Here is a 26,460-nt window from a genome sequence, read left to right as displayed (position 1 = left end):
GAAGATCCAGAACTTAAACTGGAATGTCAACTATCCTGTTAATTGAGATTTGCATCTGTAGTGGGAGGAAGTAGGAATGATAACTGTATTGGGTACAATGTCATAGAATCATAGAAGGGTTTAGGTTGGAAGGAACCTTAAAGCCCACCCACTTCCAACCCTGTGCCATGGACAGGGCTGCCACTTGCCAGATCAAGGTGCCCGGGGCCCCATGCAGCCTGCCCTTCAGCACCTCCATGGTTGAGGCCTATGGCTGCATATGCCACAATACATTCTGTGGTGTAAATTAAGTATTTCATGTCGTGGTGCGTAGAGGGAGAGTAGCAGTGAATCCGCAACAGAGCTGGATGTACATGGCACTGATCTGGGTTTCATTCTGGTGCTGGGCTTTTCCCCTTAACCTGCCTGCATCTTAGGAGAGCCCCTTTAACTGCCACTCAGTGCTATTTGGAATGTGTGAGTACGTCATGTAATTGAAGTACTGTTTCCATTACAGTGCACTGTTTCTTTAAACCACAAACAAATTCATTACTGAGAATGCTCTATTTTTATATTCTTGTTAATTTGAGACTTTTTGTTAGAATATTTGCATGTTCATGTACTCCTTTGCTGTTTCTCAATTAGGGCTTCCTGTCATCTCTGCACTAAAATAACATGCAGCATAGTGGCTCCACCTGTGGGCAGGGGAAGGCCACTAACTGTATGTTTAGTTTTCCATTTTCTTTCTATTTTTTATTACCAGTATTTCTCTTTGAGAAGCATTGGATTTTATGCTTTTCTTAAGGGAGTTGCTAGGTAAGTATGTGAGGAGTTGGTTACACTTAAAACGGGAGGCTGTGCCACCAGCATCGCTTCAGTGTTCTGTACCTTTTCCTTTGAAGGAGCACAGGATGTCATAATGTAAACTCGCACCCTGTGCAGCCAGGATCAGGTTCTGTAATCGGTCATTTCAGGACAGGTTAAAGCAAGCGGTGTCAGGTAGTACCCATAGGCAAGAGCCGGACGTAGCTGAGCGCAGCTGCTCTGTGCTGCTGAAGGAAACCAAGCTCGCGCCCAGCAGCACAGCTCCGTTCCCCGCGCCTCGCGGCCCCGCGCGCGGACATTCGCGCCTCCTCCCGCCTCGCGCTGCGCTGAGGAGACGCGGCCGCTCCGGCCCCGCCGAAACCCGAGCGCCGTGCCCCGCGCCGGCCCCGCTGCCGCCGTCGGAAGTGAGGTCGCGGCCCGGGCGGGGCCTGGGCCGGAAGCGAGTGGGGCCGGGTTGCGGTTGGAGAGGAGCCGGTGGCCGAGCCCGCGGAACGGGGCCGGGCAGGTCGGTGTTGGGGGCGCGTGTGGGGCCGGGCTGGGGCAGCGCCGGGCGCGCCGTGCTCTGAGGGAGAGCGGGGGGGCGGGTCCCGTCTCCCCGCGGGCTGCTCCAGCCGGCGTGCTGCAGGAAGCGGAGCGGGGCGGGCGGGCTGCGCGCACGGAGCCGGGCCGGGGTCGTCCCCCGGGGCCGTCAGGAGGTGGGCGTGAGGCCGCCGGGAGCGGGACCGGCGGCGCCGGGGCCGGTGTTTGTGCGCTCCCTGGGCCGTACGGCCGGGGCGGGGTCCCGGGCCGCTCCCCGGGCGGGGCGAGCGTGGAGTGGCTGCGCCCGCTTGGGCATAACCGGCTACGGCAGCGCTGCTCTCCCGTCTCGGTTGCGCGGTAGGGGCGGCCGGGCCGGGCCGGGTGCGCTCGGCCGGAGCGCTGCGGCGTTGGCCCGGGGGGGCTGCAGCCACCTGTTGCTGTGTGAGGCACAGAGCGGGTTAACGGCCCGCTCAGTGTTGGCTCCCCGTTCTCTCCCGGCTTGAGAAAAGGCTCTAAAGCTTGTTTGCACGTTGCGTCCAGTTATTAGGTGGCTGCATATAATACACAAAAGCTGCATTGCAAGAAAAGCTAAAGAAGCAAACAAGATTTTTTTTTTTAGACAGGTTAACTCTTCAGAAAACAGGAAGTTTTGATAAGTCACTTTTAAGTTAAACAGGTAACATCATAATTTGCTCCTGCTTGCACCCAATTTATTTCTCGATTTCATTCGTTCACGGTTAAGTTTTGAACTTGGGAGCATTCATTTAGACAAATAAAATTGTCTTTGAAGATGTCCTGAATATGTTTTCAGGCTTCTTGAGCTTTAAAAACAAATTTCTCTAGCAAAGCAGAGAGGCTTCTGGGGCCTCTTAGTGCCATTCACTCTCTGGTATTGCTTCTGGCACCACCTCCTCCTGCTGTCGCTTTTTCTCTGCCCCTCAGTAGCTGGATCCATGTTTGGTGGATTTGGGGTGGTTTCTGTCCGTACTGGCCTTTAAGTGGGACTCTGTGAGGGTTTATTTCATTGTTAGGTTTTTAAAATTATTTTTATTATTTTACCTAGTTTAGGATTTTGACGTGATGCTGTGTCTCATTCTGATAATCCACGTTTGGATAAAGACACAAGCGTTTGTAGTGGCGCTGGCACTGAGGATTTGCGCTGCTGTTAGCCTTGCTACAGCATTGTTTATATTCTGTAGTCTAACTGAAGAAGTAGAGCGAAGACTTTAAGCATAAATGCGATGCAATGCCTATTTATTTTCATCTAGTCTTACATTTCATTGCATTTTAAACTAGACGTGCTTTACTTTTAATTACAAACACGGAATAGAACCGTTCTCCTGGTGAATGCTGTGTTGGCTTTCCAAATGGTTTGATGCTCCCACTAGACCTGTTAAATTGACATTGTATCCTAAGGGCACTTCTGTGTAAGCTGCTTCCTTGCAGAAGTTGGTAACCATTGTGAACTGGTCTTGTGAGATGCTGATTTATTTTGTTTGTGAAAAATCATTTTCTGCATCTTTGCATCTATGGAGCTAAACTGAATGTCCGTTTAAGTAAAAGTGCTATCTTGTGGCTTGCTGCTGCCGAAAGTGAGAGGCCTTGCTTCATGCAGCATCCAGATGTCCTCCTTTTATAAATTTTTCTAGATCCCTCCAAGCACTGGCTGTGAACGTACTACAACAGCAGAGAAATACTGTAGTTTTCTTTCCTTGGCTTTGTTTTCTTCCATTGTAGTGAATTAAATGTACTGGAAGAAGACTGGAGAGGAAGAGCTGCTTGTGGAAGCGGGAACTGGCACTTTCCTGTTAGCAGCAGCTGCTGTTAATTCCATTCACTGTGTTTTGTGCAGCCAAACCTGTGACTTAGCTGGACCTACCTCCTGTTTCTTAAAATGGCGTTTTTTCTGAAATGTATTTAAATGACCCTTCTACCATTTTCTACTATATTTTTTTTTTGTTTTCTTTTTGTCGTGAAGCAGCTGTCTAATTCTAGTTTATTCACGTTTTCTTAGGAAAATATTAGCGTGCCATTTTTGTGTGTGTGCAGGGGTATATTAAGCTGTTAAAGCGCAGGGAACTTTCAGTTACATTAAGCTCATACTTCAAACCTACCACTAAGAGAATGCATGTGAGTTCCTGAGGCTCAGCTGAAATATTGTTTAGTGTGGTTCTTGGTTGCTTTTTGAGTATTACAGTAGTAAACGTGTCAGATTGATATTTAAAATGATCAAGTTAAATTGGATCATCCTTGCTTGAAGTTTACTGATGATTGAGCTTGGTAGTAATCCGAAAATGGAGAAAAGAAGGGATCAATCGTACTCTGAGACAAAAACATACAAATAACGCTTTGAGCAAATGTACAGTACTTCTCATTTATTGCACAAGATAGAATGGAGAACTGTTTGAATGTTTAGTTTGTGGCTGGCTGACTTCCGTGGTTGATGAACTAATTTGATAACACCCAGATACTCTTATTTTTGCTCTGGAAAATCCCTGTTATGACCTGTCTGAAAAGATGTGCTGCGGTTCAGTTTCACTGTGAAGAGAGAAAATAGTTATCTTTGGTCTGCATGAGCTCTAAGAATTGGGCTAGGGAGGGGATGGTGAATTTGGTGATATAAGAAAAAAGGCTTCTCACACATCTTTTTCCTTTCAGCATCCCAAGAGGAAAGATCCATTTTGTGTAGATATAAGTGGTTCCCAAAGGACAGCCTCAATGACAGAACTATCTGCGCATTTACCCCAGTTTCAGCATGGGCAGCTGACGGAAAACTTCCCTGATAACCACCTCAGCAACACCGTATGTAACAAACACCTTTATCACCTGGTAGCCATTAAATTAGGAAGAATAATCAGTGTGGATGAACATACAGTTCAGAACTGTAGAAATTATTTGTTGGGAGTTATTTTCTCCATCTGACCATTGTGATTAGCAGTGCTGAAAGAAATGTTCTGTGAATTTTCTGATGTCCTAAACTCATTTTTATACATGTGTAGTCTTCTCCCAGTTTGAAGTGATTCTGGAGTGACCAGACCCTCTAGAAAAATTAGAAAATGAGATGGGATGTTCTCATAGCAAACTTGGATTTCCAGGTGATGGGTTGAGCTCTGGCTCTGGTCTGCTTAATTCAGAGGTTTCAGTCGTAAAAGTTAATTTTAGTGTAAGTAGAGCTTGAGGCTTGGATTTTGTCATTATTATTACTGAAGAACTATTCTTGTGCAGAAGGAACAGCACTATCTGGTCTTAATTTTGAATAATTGTGAGGGTATTATGAGAGTTCTTGAGGTTTGGGGTGGGGGAAAAACTCAAACCTTTAACTTTGATGTCATTGCTTTGAAAGATGCAATTGTGTAGTTATTGCCAAAACTACTGCACGGTAAAACCAAATTTAAATGATCTACTTGGGTGTGGTTCTCAGGCTCTTGGGTTTGTCACGCTTAGTTCTTTGTTCCTGCTGCAGCTCTTGAGTATCGGTTTTCCTTATGACATAGAAGTGCTCTGCAATTAAGTCACTCCTAGCCCTGTTTATGGCAGTGATTCGAGACAGTATTTTGATCCTTGTTCTAATTCCGCTGTGCAGTCCAACACATTAAATAGAAATTTGAAAAATCCTTGTATTTATCTCTTGGAGCAACATTGTGCTATAAAGTAAACGTACAGACTGTTCGAGAATTAGTTTTGAAATCAAGAAGTTACAATGACTTAAGAGCTTGCTGATTATAGAAACTGTTACTAAAAATAGGAAAGCGGAAACTGTCCTGTTGCATAGGTTGTGCTTGTACTTCAGAGGGAAGGAAAAAAGTTTATTTTCATCTTTGACAGGTGGGAGATTAACCTTTATTGAGCTTTCTGGCACAGTGAAAAGGCAGAGCTCTGTCATTAGCTGTGGGCTCGCTGGCATTGCCGAATGCTTCTTGGTGCTCCTTCCCAGCAATGGGGACGGACATTTTTATTTACTTCTCACTGCTAGACTATACTGATCTATAAGTACAGCTTGTGCTTTTTTTTTTTCAATATTTATTAAGTGTAACTGAAGGTGTAGTTTCAATACTTATGTGTAGTGATTTTTCTCCCCTACATCCATCTGCTCTGTTTTTGTACATGGGCACAGAGATCATTTCTTCCTTGAGTATCCCTAGCTTCTATTGGCTAACAGCAGTATGAAAAATCTGCAAGTTAGCATCTGTCATCCCCTTTTAGCTACACACTAGGAGTTCAGCCCAGGCTTCACTGTCTGTCACTGTATAATACCTTTAAACATAAATGGTGTATGTGAGAACTAATGAACAAGTCTATACCTACTGTCAGGCAAGAGGATCTACTACCAATGTATAAATTTAGATTTGAGAAATAAAAATATTTTATCAAATAAGCTATTTTTTTATCTGTTGGTTCAGGGGCATTGATCTGGGTTTGCTATTAACTATTTTCCTGATAGGTAAAAAAGCCGATCATTTGCTTTTGATGTTGTTTATTCACCTGAAAGCGCGTAGTTCGTAACTTACGTTTGCTTACGGTATTACAACAGGTGTTACTGACTTTTTAGCTTCAGAATTTTCACTTTTAACTATGTCTGAGGAAAGTGAAGAGTCTGTTCCTTTGCTTCCACTTCAGCAAGAGTCCATGGCCTCTGCTCTGTTTAATACCAATCAGGTAGGATATGAGTGCACTTTGTTCTTTTAAGCAGAGGGGCACATGCATGTCACGTTTAGTAACGCTTTAGTTCAGTAGACAGAAAGTACAACTTTTCTCTAGTTTAATGAGAGGTTAATTCATGTAATAACTTACAGTATCTCTTTTAACGCTGTTCAGATTTTCATGCACTATGTTTTACTGTGTAAAGACATTTTGTGATTGTGTCTTGATTCCTTACTAGTGCAGGGAACAGAACGGCACATACTGGTCCAATTTCTTCAGTCTTTCTTTGAGTTAAATTCTGCAGGTTTTTGGTAGTGGTGTAGTAATGTGTAGTTGATCAGGCTTTCTCTTTGGTGGTTTTTGTGTTTGCACTGCAAATTGTAGATTTTTATTTTAGTTTCTATGTTTCTGTGCCTAAGACAGGGCTAGGTACTCCCACATGCAGAACTGCTGTTACCACAGAGAAAGAGCAGCGTATTCTACAGGTATGCAGAAACCTAAATACTAGTTCTGCTTGACTTGCAAAGTGTTCTAAGTCTCTGATCCTCTCCAGTGCAATGTTACTTGTGGTCATCTTAGGCAGTTTATTTAGACAGGTAAGCTTATTGTTTTCACATTGTAAACTGAGAGAAATTGAGCACTTTCACAGTGAAAGTGAAAAATGTTGGATTCGAGCTATAATCTGTACAGAAAGAGGTTCAGATGCAGGCAGTCTTCTGAACAATTAAAGCTTCAGAACCTTTAAAGGTTTCTTTTACTCATGTTCCAGTTTCTAGCTGGCATTCAATAACTGTACATAAGAACTTCACACAAGATACCAAGTGGTTTATAATCAGTCTTTTAATTTAGTAAGAAATAATCTTGAATCTGAAATCTTTTTTAAGGAATGCATTAAGTTAATGATACTAAATTCAGTTTAGTGCTAAAAGCTGAGTTTAAAAAGTCTGGTTGCCCACTAATTTTAATTGTGAAATTAAGACAATTCTAGTTGTTTTGTTTTCTCCTCTATACTCAGTTTCCTCTTTGAAAAATTAAAAAAAACCCAAATTTTCTTAGAGGACATTCCTTGAAAACCTGCTGAGCTTGATCTTGAGGATACCACAAAAAAAAAAAAAGTAAATAGGCAGGCATTTGGTACGTATTTCTACTGTGCAAAGTTTTGTGAAAGTGACATTTTCTTGAGTTAGGGAAGCTGTAAAGCTTCAACCAGGATTTTTGCTTTGTCAGTGTTTGCAATTCAAAGTCCAGGGACTTGTACTCCTGAATCACTTAAGTGTTTTTGAAAACCCCACAATCAGTTCCTGACTGCATGTTTAACATCATTTATAAGAGTGAGACTGAGACAATTCTGTATACAGAATCTCCAGAATAGCTATTACTTTATCAAAAAAAACTTCAGTGAATGCTGTTAAGAACAAGTAATAGGACTTTAACGTTGCATGTTTAAGGAAAAAAATTACTTGTGTAACATTTCTTAAATAGAAATACATTAGGTTATATTCTATGCCCTATCCTATGTCTAGACCAGTTTTACTAAGTTCTATTTTAAGGCATTGCAAAAGGTGTCTCTCTTCAGTTTATTGTACTTTTTTTGATGTTAAGCTTCTCTAGTGCACTGAAACTGAACTGTTTGTAAATGAAGTAATTCTGAAGTTTTAAGATTCATTTTTTTAAGGAACCAAGTCTTCGTGTTACATCTCAGTTACGTGAAGCTTCTTATGTGGTGGAAATTGGAACAGTACAGCATCAACTACAGATGATAACAGGGTGGAAAAAAAGGCTAGTCTGTATAAACTGTTGCATTTTAGGGCTTTGTTTAGAGTGACCGGTAAACATTAAAAGATTCTGTTGCTGTGTAGTCCAGAACACGTAAAATGTAGCTCACTCTTCTACTGTTTTCTCTGTATGTGCACGCACCATAAAATTCTGAATTCCCCCTTGTTAAAGAATACAGACTTGATCATTTACTCGTAGACAGTATTTTCACTCTGAATTCTACAAAAGTTGAGTTCCCGAATTATGTTTTTGCTTTTGGTTAATCTTAATTCCTCCAAGGATGATGTGGAAAGTCTCTGTCCTTGTATATGAATCATAGTTTAATCAGGAAAGCTTGGAGGCTCTTTTGTATTTGTTGAGAAGGGTGGCGAAATTTCTTCAATGCAAGCAAAGGGATTTGTCAGTAGTATCCTTGGGAAAGGAGAAGAAGAATCTGCTCGCTTAACTCATTGTACTAAAACTTTCTGATCAAATCTCAGTGTAAAGAGTAAGAATTATCTGAGTTCGATCACTGTTTATATGTTGTTCTTGCTAAGAGTGTATGAACACAATACCTTGCAAAACTCATTTTAATATACTGTAGTTGGTGTACTGTAGTGGGAGCTACGTGGCAAGGAAAGTAGAAATTTTCTTGGGAGCTTCGTGGAATAAGGATCATAAATGTCTCTAGTATTCTCTGTCTGGAAGCAGATATAATGAATTGTTGTCAGCTATGAGTAATCTGTCATGCACCCTTGTATCAGCTATAATTTGGAGAAAAGGAAAAAGCTCTACTTTGTTTAGCATTTCCTTCAATTTGAAGAAAAGATGTTATAAACTATTAGATGCAACCAGAGTTACTATCAGCCGTTGGTTTTTTTCGTATAAATGTGAAACAGTTAGTTACTCTGGTTTAGATCTTGTTTTTGACTGTAAATGTTACCTTACACGTTTTCCATCTTTAGTTTAATATATGGGAATATGATTAGGCATAGTTTCTGATAAAACTGTGTTTTATATATTGCAGAATGATAACAGTGAAAGACGACGCCATGATAATAGTGAGCGCCGAAGAAATGACAATCCTGGGTCTGAGACCAATGGGCAGCCACAGAACAACATTCAGCAAGTAGTGGATCAAGATGAAGAAGAAGATGAGGAGCTGACACTGAAATATGGGGCAAAACATGTGATTATGTTGTTTGTACCTGTCACACTTTGCATGGTGGTCGTTGTTGCAACCATCAAGTCTGTCAGCTTTTATACACGCAAGGATGGACAGCTGTATGTATCAGTTTTTTCTCTGTCTTTTCAGCGGACCCACTCAGATAATTTTCTTGAATTTCCATTTCTTCAGGACTGTAATTGCAACAGTGTGCTTCCTCTTGTCTCCATTTTCCCTCTCACCAGCCCAAAGTTAGTTTTATTTTATTACTTCTAGAAACCAAACTCTCCGTCATGGATGAACATTTGTTGGTTGTCTGGTAACCACTCAGGATGATATCTTGCTTCTTACTACTTGATTCAAATCTTGGTCCCTATTTTAAAACTGTGCTCTATGGTATTCATAAAATAAACTTGATCCCTAGCCAAAGCCATTTCAGTTGTATTCTGCTAGAATACAAAGCTTTTGGGAAGGAGGAAAACCAGTACTCGTTTAAGTGAAGTACCTTATATGCCAAATACTGGTATGTCTGTAATGCTTGAGAAAGAAATTCAAGTACAAGAGGAAGATAATGTTCTGAGGTTCACTTCTGTTGCAGTTATGGAAGCTTTCATGTAAGGTTTCCTGTATATAATATTTTTGACAAAATACTAATATTACCAAAACAATAGTTGAAAAATTATATTAAGAGAAAGGAGACAAACAAAAACCACTGAGCCTGTCAGAATCTGCAGCAAATCAATCTAAATGTTTCCCTGTAAAAACATTTAGACAAAATTATTCAAAGTGCATTTGGCTTTGAAATGTGTATACAATACAAGCACATCATAAAATGGTAGTGAAAAAGAACTTTGTCTTTTATTGAAAGAAAGGTGTTGATCAAAAATTATTTTTCTTGGGATTTTATTACTGGTAAGTATTTTTTTTTTTTCCTGTCAAGTAATAGTGTTTTTTTCTCCCCAGCTTGTTTCTGTAAGAGCTCAGTGCTCATACACTGTTTTGTTGGAGTTAGTGGGAGATACTTCATTGTAAATCCACTAGATGGTGTGTTTATGAAGGTCTAGCTGCACTAATAGTAATGATTCATAGCCTGTGAGTAATTTCATTAAGGAACGTGGATTTCTGCTTTTCTTGTTGTTTGTTTTGCAAAGCTGAAAAGCTTTGTAGTAGTAGTCTAAGCAGTGGTCTGAGAATATAGGAAAGGCAAGTCTTCTAAGAAAGAATATACTATGTTGCCTTTCAAATTTTGGCTAAGTAGAAAATATTTGTACAGCTTTGAATTGAAAGATTACCGCAATTTCATTTCATGTTGGCCTTGTGTATCAGAAACATCTATGGAATATACAGGGTATTTCAGTTGACTCTCTGTTGTTGTAGTATCTACACTCCCTTCACAGAAGAGACAGATACCATTGGACAGAGGGCCCTGAATTCAATTCTCAACGCTGCTATCATGATCAGTGTCATCATTGTCATGACCATACTCCTGGTTGTGCTTTACAAATATAGGTGCTACAAGGTGAGTGTGGTTGACTTGAGTAAATGTGCTGGTTTTGTTGGTACGGATTATCGAGGATGGAACAAAATGAAAGGTTATTAAGGGTGAGTGAGGAAAAGTAGAAGCAGTGATTTTCAGTGTTTCAAAATTTTGTGGCTTCTGTTTCCTTCAGAGAATGAGGAGACAGTGACCCAGTACTAGCACTGCTGGGTTGTTTTATCAGCTAGAATTAGGTTGGGAATTGTTTCTTATTCCTGTTAAATGTGCTGAAATCTTCCTGTGGTCAAAAACAACAAAGCACAGACCTGGTCCTACAAGTTGAAAGCTGCTGAAGAATTCTGGGACTCTTTCAGGGATCTCCTCTACCCCACCCTGCCCCTGGTACAGAAGCCTTCCGAGACTGATGTGTGCATGGCTGTACATGCCAAGGTGATATCCTTATAGCAAATGCAGACGCTCAAAGGTTCTTTTGTGAAACACTTCAACCAAATAATGATGTAATCTAGGCAAGTTCAGGCTTAGCATAAATAACTACAATATCACCTGCTTGAGAGGTATTCATGAAAATTTGTGGTTGTCTTTTGGTCTTAACGACCCATTTCACAAAGCTTGGCATAACAGAATTTCCCAGTATGCAAATAATCTCTTCAACAATTGTAAAACTGTCTATGGGATCCATGCACTGGCACAAAACTTTGCTCCAATTTATTTTGCTTTCAGGAGGGGAGGATGTTTGTGATCTTCACAGCTGTAGGTGAAATTCCTTTACAAAGTATGTGAGGAATGCCTCTGGCTATGATTTGGAGTAGTGTTTTTTAAGGTGTGGGCTACCTCTCTTACACGGTATGGTGTTAACTCTGAATTGACTCAGTTTTCTTTGTGAACGGTCACTTTTGATTATTCGAAGGCAGTACAATAACTAACGTATGTCAGGTAGGTTCCTTAACTGCCCCTCAATTCTCCTCTGCTGCTGTAGCTGTCAAGCTTTCCACATTTCTGGTTTCCCTCTTGACCTTACAAAGCACTTTTGTAATTCTCATTACAAAATAGATTATTGTAGTTAAAAATTAGACTCATTAAACAACAGAAGTTTCCCATGTTTGTATTTTATACTAATTAAAATAGACGATTATGTTTGTATAAGCCGTTACATTTTTATTTATTTAATTGCCAGCAGAGTATTTCTATGCTACTATATCAGAATGCTATAAAATTTAGTTGCCTGTGCAATTTTATTGTCATGCAGTTCTATATGTAGAATGTATCGTATATCATAAGGAATTGAACTTGTAATGAAGGAATGTTAGGGTTCCAACTGGTAGTGATAGTTTGCTTATCTTCAGGATTTCATCTGAAAACTCCTTCGAAAAAAGGAGTTTTATTACTATTTGCTTCCTGTATTTCTCCTCTACATGAGAAGTTAAGCATGATCCCAGTTAGAGCTCCTAAATCTAACCAGAAAAAAATATCTTCCTCAGTGATTGTATTTGATTAGCTTTAATTTTTAACCCATTTTATTGTCTGCATTTTGCACTGGTCTGCCTAACTATTATCTGGCTGTTGTAATTCTCCACATTCTTCAGTCCTTAGTTTTTTTTCAAGTTGTAGCAGGCAACTGACTCTGTACCAGCAATCAACAGTGTTGGAGCCATTGTCAAATGAAAAATGAAAATTCTTTGATTAGAAGACAGTAAAACTGTTGTGATATGCTGTTAGGAAAATGGTAGCTGAAACGTATCTTAGGAAGTACTTTGTCCTCTTCTCATACAAGTGATTTTTCCAATGATATAGAAAATACGCGTGCACAAATTGTTGTACATAAAATGCCAACCTAAGTCAACTGTGACAGCTGTCCTCATTAGTACCATTGATGGTAGTTATGCAAAAGCATGTAAACATTTGCTGGATTGTGGCCTTGGAGTTTGATTTTTTTTTTTAGCATTTTACAGTACTAGAATAAAATGTTTGTATTATGGTATATTCTTAGGTGGTGAGATAATTTTAAGAGCTTGGATTGAAGAACTACAAGTAGAGGTCAAGTTAATGAAAGAAATGGCTCTGCTTGTTTTACTCTTTTTTTTTTCCAAATGTTTTCAGCCAATTTTATAGAGAAATAAAGTTGCTCTCAGATGACTAGTTAGATACATAGGTAACCTTACAAGTTGTTAGAAATCTGGATTCTGTTTCAGATATCTGTCAGTCTTCAGCTTTCATGTTCTGTGTCCCTTTGGGCTCACTGATCTTCATTTTTAATTTGCACAGTAATATAGGAGACTGTTACACTCTTTCTTCAATGCAGAGTCTGAGCTGATATTATTTGCAAGTTCAAATCTGTGTGTGTCCCCTGCAAAACAAGACAGAACTGTTGCGTTTGGTTTTTTTAATTGTTGGTTTTGTGTATCTGCTGCTGTATCATATTCAGGGGTTACGTGTACAGGTAATTGGTAGAGAATGTAGAAATCCTAATATAGTCATCATCAATGAAATGACAGTTCTGAATTCTAGCAGATAAATACTGAAGGTTTTCTGTGTTTTAGCATTTAATTCTGTAGCTAAATTCTGAAAGTGACTCAGAATGAGGGCAAACTTTTTAATAGTGCAAAAGCTAATCATTTTTCCCATCTTTGTTAGTGCTGAATATTTCTGCTCTGTTACAATGCCGTTGTTATCGAAGTAGCCTTAACGTGTACAGGAAATAGTTTGCATTGTATAGAACTTCTGTTGAGACATCACAAAATGCTTAAAACTATCAAGTGTAAACTGAGACTCAATTTTGTGTAGAGGATAAATGTAAACCAAAGAGAGAGATCTGAATATCATTTTCCTGCTTTAATCAAATGGGAAAGTAGCATTAAAAGCATTTTTAAGTAGCTATTAACTTAAAAATATCAAACATGATAAAAATTTGGTGTCTTCTTTTTCCAGGTGATCCATGGTTGGCTTATCATTTCTTCTCTTTTACTGCTTTTCTTTTTTTCATTCATCTATCTGGGGTAAGTGAACAGAAGCGTTATAATGTATTATTTTTCACATAAGGTATTATTTGTACGTATATATTTTAGAACTCGCCCCTGAATCTTAACTAGAATGATACCAAATAAGCTATTGCTAGTGAAGTAAAATTTTTAGTTTTAATATATGGCTTCATAGAGAGATTTATGGATTTTAGTGCATCTTAAAGTATACTGCTCATGTCATATTGATTACCTCAGTAAGGTATCTTCCACAGATTAGCTTATACTGTTATCATAATTTCTGATTATTTGATTTTTCATAAGCATGTGACCGAAGAGTAGCTCTTTGCATCATAGCTTTGGAAGTAGGAGACAGGTACGTAAGAACAGAGCGTTTTGTGTGCCTGTAAAGATCCATTATAACCTCACAAATCCTTATTTTTAAAAAAATCGTGAGCATGATTAAACTGACTGTTTATTCAGTAATGTCCTCTCCTGTCCATTTCTGGTTTGTCTGAAATGTGAATGCAGATGAAAATTTGCAGAAGGGTGAAATAATTTATATTAAGTAAGCACCGGTAAAACTGTCCCCTTTGTGAAGAATAGTTTCTAATTGAATACTAATTGGAGATACTACTTGACATTTGTGTCATTACATGGAGTAGGAAAAAAAAGGAAAAGAAAAAAAACAAAAAACCTGAAGACTTGTTTCCATTGTTTTAAGCAACTGTAGTCTATAGTCTTTTCCTTTTTCCCTTTTCTTTATTTTTTTTAGCGAAGTTTTTAAGACGTATAACGTTGCCATGGACTACATTACAGTGGCACTCATAATCTGGAACTTTGGTGTTGTGGGAATGATTTGTATTCATTGGAAGGGCCCACTTCGGCTTCAGCAGGCATATCTCATTATGATAAGCGCTCTCATGGCATTGGTGTTCATTAAGTATCTTCCTGAATGGACTGCGTGGCTTATCCTGGCTGTCATTTCAGTGTATGGTAAGAACTGGGGCAAGCCATTGGAACAGAAACTATGGCAGGGATTTCTTCTATTTCCTAATTTATCATTTTCCACTTGTCTGACCAGGCCTTAAAAAAAGAACAAGGGGGGAGGGGGATCATCCAAACTAGTAGGTAAGGTGATTACAGACCACATAAATAAAGTAATTATCTAAACCAAGATAAGTCCCCTGCAGCTATCAGCTTTGTGTGGCTGTCTGATGCCATCTTCCTTCATGTCTTCTGGACTTTATAAGTTCTCTGGGGAGGAAGAAAGGTTAGAATTTAATTGATTCTAGAAAGGAGAAGATAAGAGACCTGTGTTTGTCGTATTGTTCTTTTCTGTGAAATTGGAGAGCTTTTCTGTTTCCCATTTTACCCAGAATCCTTGGAAACGATAGTATATTCAGAATTTAGGAGTTTGTTGTTTGGATATAGTCCTATGTAGGTGCAGATCTGCCCAGCCTACAAATTACTCAAGTTTACAGACATAGGAACCACACTGTGATCCATGTCTAATAAAATGAAGAATCAAGGATTGATTAGAGGCAATTTTTATTGCTCAAAGTCATTTTACTTATAGAAGGTTGTATTTTAGAGATCTGTTTTCTTGATTTAAAAGCAAAAAGAAAATTAATTTGAATTATTGAACATTAAGCTTTTTCAGAATGGAGACTGGAAATAGAGATACCTAGATGTAGTTTTTCCATACATCTGCAGAGGGCACTGGACACTGGGAATAAAGCTGCTGGTTTTTTTTTCTCACAACATGTGCTTTGAATACCTCACAGCTTTTTCTTTTTGCAAAGCTTTGTAATCCTGTTTTTTCCTTTTCACACTTGCACTTCTTTCCTTCTTTAAGTGGAAATAAATGACCTATCATTTCTAATCCATAAAAATTATAAAACCCCCATTTACCTGTTGTCTTAAAATTTATTTTAAACTGGAGTTAAGAAAAAACCGGTAAAGAAAGCAAACCTGGGTATTTCAAAGATGTTAATTGAATCATAGTTTTTGAAAATTACTTGCTTTCAACTTGTAAATAGATATGGATGCACAGCAGCATTTGCAGTTGCATAACATGTTAAGTGAGAGATGTATATTAATAATATAATTATTTCATATTTATAATTATAATTATATACATTTTATAATTAATACATGTATTACAATCACATGTAAAATAGGTTTTATGATTGAGAATATTAATAAACTGTTTGTTTGATACAATTAATATAAGATTTCTCCAAACCTCTTCTGATTAAAGTGATGAAATTGTGGGAATGGCTGTTGTATGCTTTCTTAAAGTTGGTAAACTATCTTAACTTTTGCAGAGAAAGCTTTTGATAATCAAAAATAAGCAGCACAAAAGTAATAGTTTTGAGTATTATTTATGATTTCTGAAGCCAATACTGTAAAGTTTTATGTTCTTAGAAAGTAAAATACTTGCTCTTTCTTTCAATTACTTTTTATCTGTCAACTTCCTGATGGAGCAATGAAGTTTCACGATAAGGTATTTTTAAATTTGTCCTGGAGAACATTAGTTCACTGTTTTGTGGTCTGCAAAAGTTATGGCTTGGAAAAAAAATATACTCAGGCTTGTTGAGCCTATCCAAGCTCATCGGGAACTGCAGGTGATGGAACATCAAACTGAATGTCTGTAGTATTGCTTCTAGGTTTCAGTTAGCCATAGAACTACTTACTACTTAGGGGAAAGATCAACTACTTAAGGAAAAGTCGACATACCTAGTGGATATGAACTGGATCTATTAAATTAATTTACCACTTTAAATTTTATATGATGATCTTTATCTAACTCGTCTGCAGGCATTACAGAGACAAGAGACTAGGAACACATTCTTACATTTGTAACACATTGCCATGCAGCTAGAAAGGCTGAAACAAATGAAAAGAGAAATGAAAAAGGGGTCTGAAGAGTAACAGTGGCCTCCAGTGACGTATGTATGCTTAGACACTGCTAAATGTCAGATCAAGGCAAAAAATTAACTTTCTGTGAGGTGATGACCTCTGACTGGTCACTGCCTCTCTCAGAAGTCTGTGTTCATGGTGGCATTTTACCTTATTACCAGTCTCTGTAATTATTATACTTTAAAAAAAAAACAACAAAAAAAACACTTCTTAAAAGTATGTCAGCATTGATGTTAGATGTGTTTACTCTTCCTTCCAGATTTGGTTGCTGTCTTATGTCCTAAAGGTCCTCTTCGTATGCTAGTTGAAACAGCTCAGGAGAGAAATGAAACACTCTTCCCAGCACTTATTTACTCCTGTAAGTATACGTAGGTCGTTCCAAAGGAAATACCTCATTTTGATTTCCATGGAAACTGCAACAGATACAAAGAGCACGATAACACTATTTGATAGAGCAAATTCACAGCTATGAAGTACTGTTTTTCAGTGTAGTCACCACCATTAGCTATGCATTTTCACCAGCAATGTACAAGAGCCTGTATGCCATGCTTGTAAAAAAAAAAAAAAAAAAATCTGTACTAGAGGGAATGACCTGCTGTTGCTGTCACCACTGCTGAAGTGCACCACCTACTGCCTCTTTGTGCTCACATCCACTGTTTGGTCTTCATAAATGTTCAGTAAGTGTCGATGAATGTCAATGGGTGCAATTATTTCCGCATGGAGGAATTCACTGATACACCTTTTCTTCATATGCACTTCCATGTCAGACGCCATGTTGTCAGGCTGCCCTTCTGCTGCCGGCTGTCACACCAACAAAATGTAATGGAATATTGATGGGAATATTCAACGTCTACCGCCGTGCCACCATCTGCTTCTGATATCATAGGCCAACATAATAAAAATAGGAGGTATTGCTTTCAGAGCAACCCTCATATTTTATTAAATACGTCAAACTTAAAACCACCCACTTAGCTGAAATGATTTTCTCATTTTTCTTTGTTTTAACATGTTGTTTACCAGCTGGAATTCTCAGTCAGTTCATCTGGGTCTCAGTTTTCCTCTTGATTTTTACTCAAAAATATGAAACATCTTCTGGCTAAGATTTTCAGAATAAGAAACAGCATGTTTTGTTTTTACAAAATAGGAACAGGAAAAAAAAATGGTAGTACACCAGAGTAGTATGTCATGAAGCTGTGAATCAAGCAATTCAAAAGGAGCACTTCTTCAGCAAGTATTTATCAACTTCCTGTGCTTAAATATCCGATGTGTTGCTAAAAGAAAAGGGAGAAATTGCCACTGAGAAATTCATTGACAGAAGTGTTTTTTGCAAGGCTTGACTTTTTATATGTTGTTTCTGCTATCAGTTGCAAAAAAACAACCTACTGAACACAGGTTGCTGTTATGACGTAAATATCAGTCAGCAGATAATTTTGATATCCACAAGAATAAAACTTGTCGCTGGAACCAGCTGTGTTCCAGGTATTATTGTAACTTAATGAGAGTAGAACCGTTGCACGTAGTTACTTATATTCCGTGTTTCTAGTTAGAATCATGTGGATGATAGTGAAATGGGTTAGTCGTAAATCATGCTACTGGTGCTGAAAAAAGGTCTGCGTCCTGATGCAGTAAGTGTGTTGTGTGGTAACCTCCACACTGGCTACTTAGGGGACGAAAATACAGTGGGGAGAGGGGAGGGGCTTCTTTATCTTTCACTCTTGCTATGTTTTACTGATAGTACTCATAGTTACATGTCTTTTTTGTGGGAGGAAAGGTTAATGCTGAGAAACCGCATATAAAATGTACCATTAAAGTGTGACAGCATTTATTTATCGCAAGACTGGATAATTCTTTGTGGTGGGAGGGAACGCAGAACACTTAGCTTTGTAGAGGCAGCTTCTGATATCAAGTTACCTTTATACCAGTCTTAGTAGAACTTTTCACTTGCAGTTAGAAGAACTGATTAATGGAACAAAGTAAAGCGGTCATTGATTCAGACTTTAAGAGTGGGCCTTGTATGTAGAAGTAATGCTGCCATTTTTTTCAACATTTAGTAAGAATAAAACTTGTGTTCATCAAATTCTGTAAATGCATGTTGTAGCTGGTACTGACTGCGTTCCAGATATTACTATAATTTAATGAGAGTAAAACTGTCTCATGATGAAGACAGTTCTACCAAAAGAATAGAAAAAATAATGGATTGATGCCAACATGAGCTCAGAATTGCATGTGTTACAAGATATCATTAGCTGTACTGTTTGTTTTTAATAGCAACAATGGTGTGGCTGGTGAATATGGCTGAGGAAGATCCAGAAGGCCAACGGAAAGCTTCTAAAAACTCTACTTACGATAAACAAGGTGAATTTTTCTTTGACAAGCCTTTATAGTTGTCATTCTATATGTGTTTATGGATACGTGGTTTTTAGCTTTTTAAGTGTTTTGACTATTGTAGAAGAGTGGAAAAGCAGAAGCCTTATTAGGAATGATGAATTAATTAAGACTGAAGAAATTCCTCACTTACTGTGCAATGAATGCTCTTGCACTCATTATTCTGGAACACAGGATATTGGTGATGATATGACTCTCAGTAGACAACTATTTACTGATCTCAGTTGGTTGTCAAATTGGTTAATGTAGTATGTGCTAACTCATATTCATATTGGTATGAAACAGAAATGAGTCTAGCCCTCTTGGACATGCAACTAGTGTTTAAAATCAGAACTTGTTTACTTGAATATCTCAGAGAAGGATTTCTGAGTTTGATGTATAGTATGTAATTTTCAGAAGTGTTTTATATTCTACTGGAAAATTAGACTGTCAATTCTTTACTGACTAGAGAAGCTAGTATTAGATGGGAGTTAATTCTTTAAATTATGATCTTTGAATTAGGTCACCACAGAACTTCCAGTCTGTTATATCGAAGTACTCTTGAATACTAGAACTTGGGTGCAACTTGTAGATGCAGTGACTGCAGAGCGCATGTTGACTCCAGAGTGTTTAAAATTTAAGTATTAAAATAATGAGAATCTCTAGTAATGGTGTGTGCTAATATTAGATGTTGCTAAATCTTATGGAATACCTCTTTTTTTCCCATTGCTCTTCTATGATGTTTTATGTGGAGAGAGCGTTATGTGTTACAAGATGCATTTAAAAAAAAAAAAGATTTTAAATGCCTTTCTTCCTTTGAGCTCCGGCAAACCAGACTCAGAATGAAGATGCTGAAGCAGATGATGGTGGCTTTAGTCAGGAGTGGCAGCAACAAAGAGACAATAGAATAGGACCCATTGAATCAACACCTGAATCACGAGCTGCTGTTCAGGCTCTACCTAGTAACTCTCAAACCAGTGAAGACCCTGAAGAACGTGAGTATGGAGTACTGTCTCTGAAAGACTTAGTCGGTCTGAAGCTAGTTAATTTTAGTCATTCTGACTGCACGGATATGGTATCCTGTGACCTAATAGCAGGCTGAAGAGCTGTTCTTGCTTATGATCAGTATTGTCGTGCTTTATAGAAATAACTTGTTTTTGCTGTGAAAGTGAGGTATATTGGCCAAACTGATCCTCCATACAATACACAGATTGAAAACTTTAACAGCACAAGCTACAAAGTTGCTTTCAGACCATTATACACTCTGTTGTGTTAGCTTCTGTCTCTTTCATGCAGTCTTCTGCCCTGTATCACCTCTTTTGGATTTTAGGCCCTGTAAATATGGTCCTTAACTTTTTTAACTTTCAGACTAAATGACTATAATCTACTCTGGACAAAGCAGCATTTAAAAACCTAATTGGTGACTGAAATGAATTCAGATTGCAATGGGCTCGATTATTTCCTCCACCGCTCTGCTGAAGTGTAGTATCTTTGGAGAACGAGTGGTATCAATACTCAGATATCTGTTTTAGCAGACTCATGATTTTCAGTTGGAGTTTAAAGTAGTATTAGATTAGCAGATATCTAAATAAATAAGGGTCTGTGTGCCTAATGAACTTCTCTTCTCAGGTGGTACTGCCATATTTAGCAGGTGCACCTGCTTCATCTGATTCCCAGGTGCTCCTCTGTTTAAAAATAGAGATTTCCATTTAAGAACACTTCAGTATTTGAATTTACTTTATTCCAAAACTTCTAAACTGCAATTCCAACATCTTAGGAATTAGGTTGTTTTAGTTAGTTACCTGAATAACTAAAATTCTTGTCTGGACAGTATTATTTTTCTTCTTCCTGTATTTCTACGGGATTCCCCGTGGAATAACACGTGCAGTAATACAGCCAGACATGTTAGCCAGCATTAGCTTAGTAGAAATTTGGAGAATTTACTTGGGTGGAAGAATCTTTTCTAGCCATTTCCTTTTTACTGTTCTGTCATGCTGAAAGCAAGCATCCAAGTTTTGTCTTAGCAGTTACAGGATGTTTTAGTTCTTAACAGCTTTTTTTTGTGAATGCACTGTCATAGTGCTTGCTATGACTTTCAGTGCCTGCTGAAAGTAGCTTCCGCTCCCCCACCCTCGCCACTAAATGAGCAACCAGGCATAAACCTCTGTTTTGGTGCTCTGAGTTCTTTGTAGAACTCTGAGGGGTAAGTTTGGGTCTGGGCTGTAATCAGGTGACAAAGCAACTGACAGGCCAAACAAAAACAGCTGGTGACCTAATGTTTGGCCTGTCTGGCTTAATAACTTGGACTAAAAGCTTAGAAACTGAAGTGATGTTTGGGAAATTATCATTCTTTTATTTACAGATGTAAATGAATATTGTACTTCCAGAGTTGTTGCTATGGTGGTAATTATGATTTAAAAATAAAACACATTAACTCATCTTGGACTAAATATGTCCTTTTTTGGCTTTGATATGCTTTGCAATTATACACAGGAGCTTTGTAGAACTACCTTAGTGAGAATTCTATAGGAAAACTGACAAGGTAGCAGAATATTTTGCTGAACATCAATTTCTAACTGGCAAATAAAACACAATCTGCAAGTGACTCAGTTGCTTTCCCCCTCCCATGGCCAGTTTTTATTTTGTTTAATTATGCTTCCATGTTCTGCTGAAGAACTATGATGTAACAACCAAAAGTGGGGAAAAGAACCCCACAAACTATAATAAAAGAATTTGAGTTTGTATATACTGCAATTGTGTTTACGGTAGACTAGGAATACAGAAAAAAATCTCATTATAAAATCAGTCAGTTAAGTAGCATAATGTTCCTCAGCCACTTTGTTTCTCTAGAGTTTTTCTTCATCCCTTGATTCAAGAGTGGTACTGTTTTTTGAAAATAAAATGCTCTTATTAGTAAATGTTATTGATACTTAATGTAAATGTCTTATTCCCTGACAATTACAGATGCTTGATATTAGTAGACTGTTTGGTGGCTTAATTCTGCCAATATATTCACTTATATATTCACTTTTGCAGGAGGAGTAAAGCTAGGTTTAGGAGACTTCATTTTTTACAGTGTCCTGGTTGGCAAAGCCTCTGCAACAGCAAGCGGGGATTGGAATACAACTTTAGCATGTTTCGTAGCCATATTAATCGTAAGTATGATGTAGTAAGATGATAGTGATAGTTTCTTATGCTCATCAGGGACAAAGTCATAACTGTTATATTTTTTTCAGTTGGAATTTGTTTATTTGATGACCTGAACACAAACTAATGAGGAGTTCAGCTGTGATTTGCATTGATTGTACATCTGTCACTTAGATCTTTTAGTTCAGGAAGTTATGAAATTTGATTGTATTTGTGTGAGATTAGTTTATGTATATATATAGTCTTTTGTGTGTCAGAGTTCCCTAATCTCTCCCTATCTTTTTTTTGTTTTTCTTCTCCTCAGGGTCTGTGCCTTACACTTCTGCTTCTTGCCATCTTTAAGAAGGCCTTACCAGCTCTTCCAATCTCCATAACTTTTGGGCTAGTTTTTTACTTTGCTACAGATAACTTGGTGCAGCCCTTTATGGACCAGCTAGCATTCCATCAGTTTTATATCTAGCACGCTTGTTGCTGATATTTCATGTATATTTGTATTTGTAGCAAATCTGGGAGGAGGAGAAACATCTTTCCCTCAGTTCTCAAGTGAAACTGAAGTTTAATACTCAAGATTTCAAGCCCAAATCATTACAACTCCCTCCAGTTTTTTTTGTTTTTTTTTCTGAGACAAGTGCTGCACTGGGCACCGTATGAATTTTCCTGTGTGAAAGTGGTTTCTTCCTGATGGCTGGTCTAAACCGGGTGCTATTATATCAGAGGTGATCTGATATACATATCTCTGGCAAGGACCATCTGTGTGTAAATGGCTAATGCTTCCACCAGCAATGTGATCTCTACCACAGGTTGATTATTTTCAAAGCATTAAGGGTGCTCAGGACTTCCTTCCTGTTGACAGAGGAAGCTGACAAATCACACGGAACTTGTCCCTGTAAGCCAACTCAGCAGTGATTGCTTTGTGTAAGGGGAGAAGAACTTAGTAGCAATTCAACAAAGGGAGAGAATACTGTCACTCTCTAAGAGTGCTTCAGCACTTCATAGCCTCTGTGCCCAACTGTGCTTGATTTAGTACTTTTAAACTTGTTTTTTTCCCCCACACTGGAACTAGAGCCTATTCTGAGTTTTTTTTGCATTCTTCAAGCATGGAGTGCACCTTCTGTACACCTGCTTCATTTTATGTAGCCATTTGGACTTGGACTGAATTATATGGCAGAAGGGATCACAAAGTCCTAATTTGGATCTAAGATTCTAAAAAGTTGGTAAACTACACTGAAAGGCAATTTTAGGACTTACTGTTTGTGCTCTTGCAAATCATTTTTCTAGATCACCACTTCAAACTCTGTTGTCAAGAATAGCCACTAACAGCATAGACTGCATTGTTGTTATATGTTCATTCTATTGAGATTTTCATGAAATAAGTAGACATTCACAACAGTTCCAGATGGAGTTGAGCTTTCCAGATCTAGAGGCCAAAGTGCTATTGGTAGCACTTGTTATGTTTTGCTGAAATTTTTTTCTTCAAAAAAAAAATGTGGTTTACAGTTCTTTTGACCTGAATGTTGGTCATTCAACCATCTAAGACCAAGGTTGAGCAGGGAATTATTTTTTTTTCTGATGAAACTTAAGTTGCTTGAGACATTATGTAATGTTATGAAGGAACAAAATCTGTGGCCCTCTTCAATTTAATTACCTCTCCTGTGTGGAAAAGAAGACTGGACAAATGAAAGATGACTCAAAATTACTGAAAAGAAGATAGAAGATTTTGAACATCTTACAAGAAAAAGAATTGGTTCTAACCTTCAAACTGCTAAACTCTGTTTTCTTCTTCATTTGAAAGAACTCATGTATGCATAATTGCTTGGAAATGAGATCTGTATGAGATTAATTTTTTTTTTTTTGGCTGTAGGCTCTTAACTTTGCAAGTCTTTTTTCTTTTTTCCTGAAGGAAGCACGGGGAATTGGATACTCTTGATGGTTGTTCTGTTTTACTTGCATCTTGATGCTGGAGTCCTTGCCAGGTAGAACAACTGTTAAAATCCCGACACAAACTCTTTTTGCCCCTTTTTCTGGGGTTTTGTGTCAGTGCCTATAGATTGAAAGGACTGAGACACCACAGATGCTCACCAACCATTACCCATGTAAGGGAAGAAGGACTATGATGTATAAATTTACTTTAAAACCAAGAAAGATTTACTTTCTTTGTTCATCTTTGGAAACATCTGTCTTTTCCAGGATAAGTTGCTAACTGCAGCGTTAGCATAAAATATATTGTCTTATCTGAAGTACTTTTATTCATCTCATTTTTGTGCTGATTCATCTTGGATAGCATTAATAAAGTAACCATATGAAAATTCCTTACATTGACTTTTTAAGGCAAACTTGCTTGTGTTTTTTAGCTTAAATCACTGTTCCATATTTTGCTGAAATGAAGCCTGACTTAAAACAGGCTTCTTTTCACTTAGAAGAATCGGACGGTTTTTTTATACGATTGTAATTCGTTCTTTTCCTGAGCATTATATCTAAGAAAATTTCCCTTCTGTGTTTTACTGGGGATCTTAACTATTGCTGTATTATACAGAACAGGTTTGCTAAGAGTTGGCACCATTAGCATCTGTTTGCATATCTGAGCTGAGTCTCAGTTAAGAGTTGTTACCGAAAATCAGCAGTCATCATTATTTGTTTTTACTGTTTAAATGTATACTATTGGAGTACTGACTCCATTAAGAGATGCTTTAGAATCCATAGAAATACACAGAAGTCTTCCCACCTACTTGAATGGATTTTAGATATACAACCTGAGGAAGAGTGATAGATGTACAACGCAAGGAATCTTTGAACACTAAATTCCAGTCTTACTCTTCCCAGAGCTGTTTCTGCTATTCTGCATTCTTAATTTCTGAGCTAGTCTGATATTAGAGTGGTGGAGACTATAAAATACGTAGTAACAGAAACTGTTGTTCAAGTTTATGTATTTGAATCTCAAATTCAAAAGGGAAATCTGATTTTCAAGCCTAGACCAACATATATGTTACAGTACACTGCTTATTACTAAGCCTTACATACATTTCCAAAAAGAAATGTCAAAAGCTATTTGAAATTTTCTAGATTTGTCCCCTTATGCTGAGGCATGGTACATTGTGTTCCAAATCAGATTTTGCAACTGAAGATCATCTCAGTACTTGAGTTCATAAGGTGCAGTTAAGGAAAGTGTTTGTTCACATTTGAGTTGTTTCTGTGTTAGTGTGAAGGTTGTACCACTTTTCTCTCTTTTGTCTTAACACACCTATATAATTTGAAATCGTAAACCATTTCAACTTGTTAGCTTGGTTTAACTGAAAGAGTTCTGATATTTAGTCTGCATTTTTTAAAGAGTTGTTTGCTATTATTAAATTAGTAGGGCAATTATGTCACATCAGACTGTAGCTCTGAAAGAACTATTGTTTAACCCCAGTAGCTAAATTCATTTATTTTGTGCTGCAAGCAGACTAACTGGTAACTGCTGTGACTTCTTTCAGGAGTCGTACTTTGAAACTGAGTATCTTGATAGTTTTCTCTCCACTTTCGGCTTTAATTCATGATTAGTCTCCTTCAGCAAAGCTACTGCAAATAAATACATGAAAAAACACAGCCCTGGCAAATTACAGATTTGCCTAAAAAACAGCCACATTCATTTTGCCTTTTTTGGCACTGAGGATTTAATCTGGAGCAAAAAGATGAGAAATCCCCAGAAACTGTTACAGCAAAGGTGTTATGACGCTGTCGTATCTATGGATGGCTATTAATATGACACTCAAATTCATATGATGTATGTGAGGTGAATCTGGAAGGTACACACTTGAATATTGCAACGCATTCAGAACAGTTCTTGACTGAGCAGATAATTATTATGACTTTAAGCCAAATATTCAAGGGCTGTGCTCTACTAAAAATGGCACATCTCCTGAATGTGCAAAGTAGATTCTGACTTTTTCAGGCATAGAAGACTGGTGCTTCTTGGATATGTAGATATGTATCTGTACTTAAAAATATTGTATGCACTCTGGACCTGTAGGTAATGACTGTTCTGCCTTTACTGCAGTGAAGAATTAAGTATGGTGGACAGTAAACTTTGGGTGGACGGTACTGTATGAAGAAAATTCTCAAAATGATTTATTTTAAAAAAGTGATACTTTTGGGAGTTATGCTATTAAAATGAGTATAACTGACTGTGGAATGTGTCTGCGCTGTGAATGCATCTCAGTGGTAACTTGGTCGTTGGAAACGCTGAAACGTGAACTAGAATGGAGTTCTTTTACACTCAAAGCATTTGCTGTTTTCATTTTTACAAACACTGGTTTATACATAATCTGAATTGAATGTGAATGTTTTTTAAACACCTTTCTGGTTCTTAATAAGATACATTTTTGATAGATTACTGCAAAATTTCCTGTATTTGTTTAATTATTAAAATAAAAATTGCATGGATCCTGACTTATCTTGTATTTTAAAGCCATCATTTAATGCTGTTAGAGGCCCATTTAGTTGAGTAAGATTCTTGTTTTAGTACACTTAAGTAGTTTATTCATTTCCCAGTGGAATAGCTTCTTAAAACTGATTTCTGTATAAACACTGTGTTCTAAATGCTATCTTTCAAGTTAAACAGTTGGTCAAAACCTGTTGCAAAAGCAACTGCAAATTATGTCTAAGGCATTATAAAAGCTACTTGAGATTATATCCAAACAGTACCTTTCACA

The 26,460-nt window shown here is 37.8% G+C and overlaps 1 protein-coding gene across 5 annotated transcripts; it reads left to right on the top strand.

Annotated features, from left to right (window-relative positions):
• On the top strand, positions 1,162–26,197 carry PSEN1 (presenilin 1). Of its 5 annotated transcripts, none has more exons than XM_021401578.1 (12): positions 3,991–4,125; positions 5,873–5,979; positions 6,384–6,449; positions 8,747–9,003; positions 10,262–10,403; positions 13,308–13,375; positions 14,112–14,332; positions 16,521–16,619; positions 18,530–18,616; positions 19,447–19,620; positions 21,662–21,780; positions 22,077–26,197. In XM_021401578.1, exons 2-12 carry the CDS (start codon positions 5,896–5,898, stop codon positions 22,230–22,232), a joined length of 1,473 nt encoding a protein of 490 aa, XP_021257253.1. In that variant the 5' UTR covers positions 3,991–4,125; positions 5,873–5,895; the 3' UTR covers positions 22,233–26,197. The 5 variants fall into 5 exon arrangements, with proteins under 5 accessions (XP_021257255.1, XP_021257253.1, XP_021257252.1 ...); XM_021401577.1 differs by having other exon boundaries at positions 5,855–5,979; XM_021401580.1 differs by lacking the exons at positions 5,873–5,979; positions 6,384–6,449 and adding an exon at positions 1,162–1,309 and having other exon boundaries at positions 3,982–4,125.

The sequence above is a fragment of the Numida meleagris genome, chromosome 6, assembly GCF_002078875.1.
Source record: "Numida meleagris isolate 19003 breed g44 Domestic line chromosome 6, NumMel1.0, whole genome shotgun sequence".
In the NCBI taxonomy this organism is placed as follows: domain Eukaryota; kingdom Metazoa; phylum Chordata; class Aves; order Galliformes; family Numididae; genus Numida; species Numida meleagris.
The sequence above is the reverse complement of the archived record's forward strand: the minus strand, read 5'-3'. Positions and strand labels throughout refer to the sequence as shown.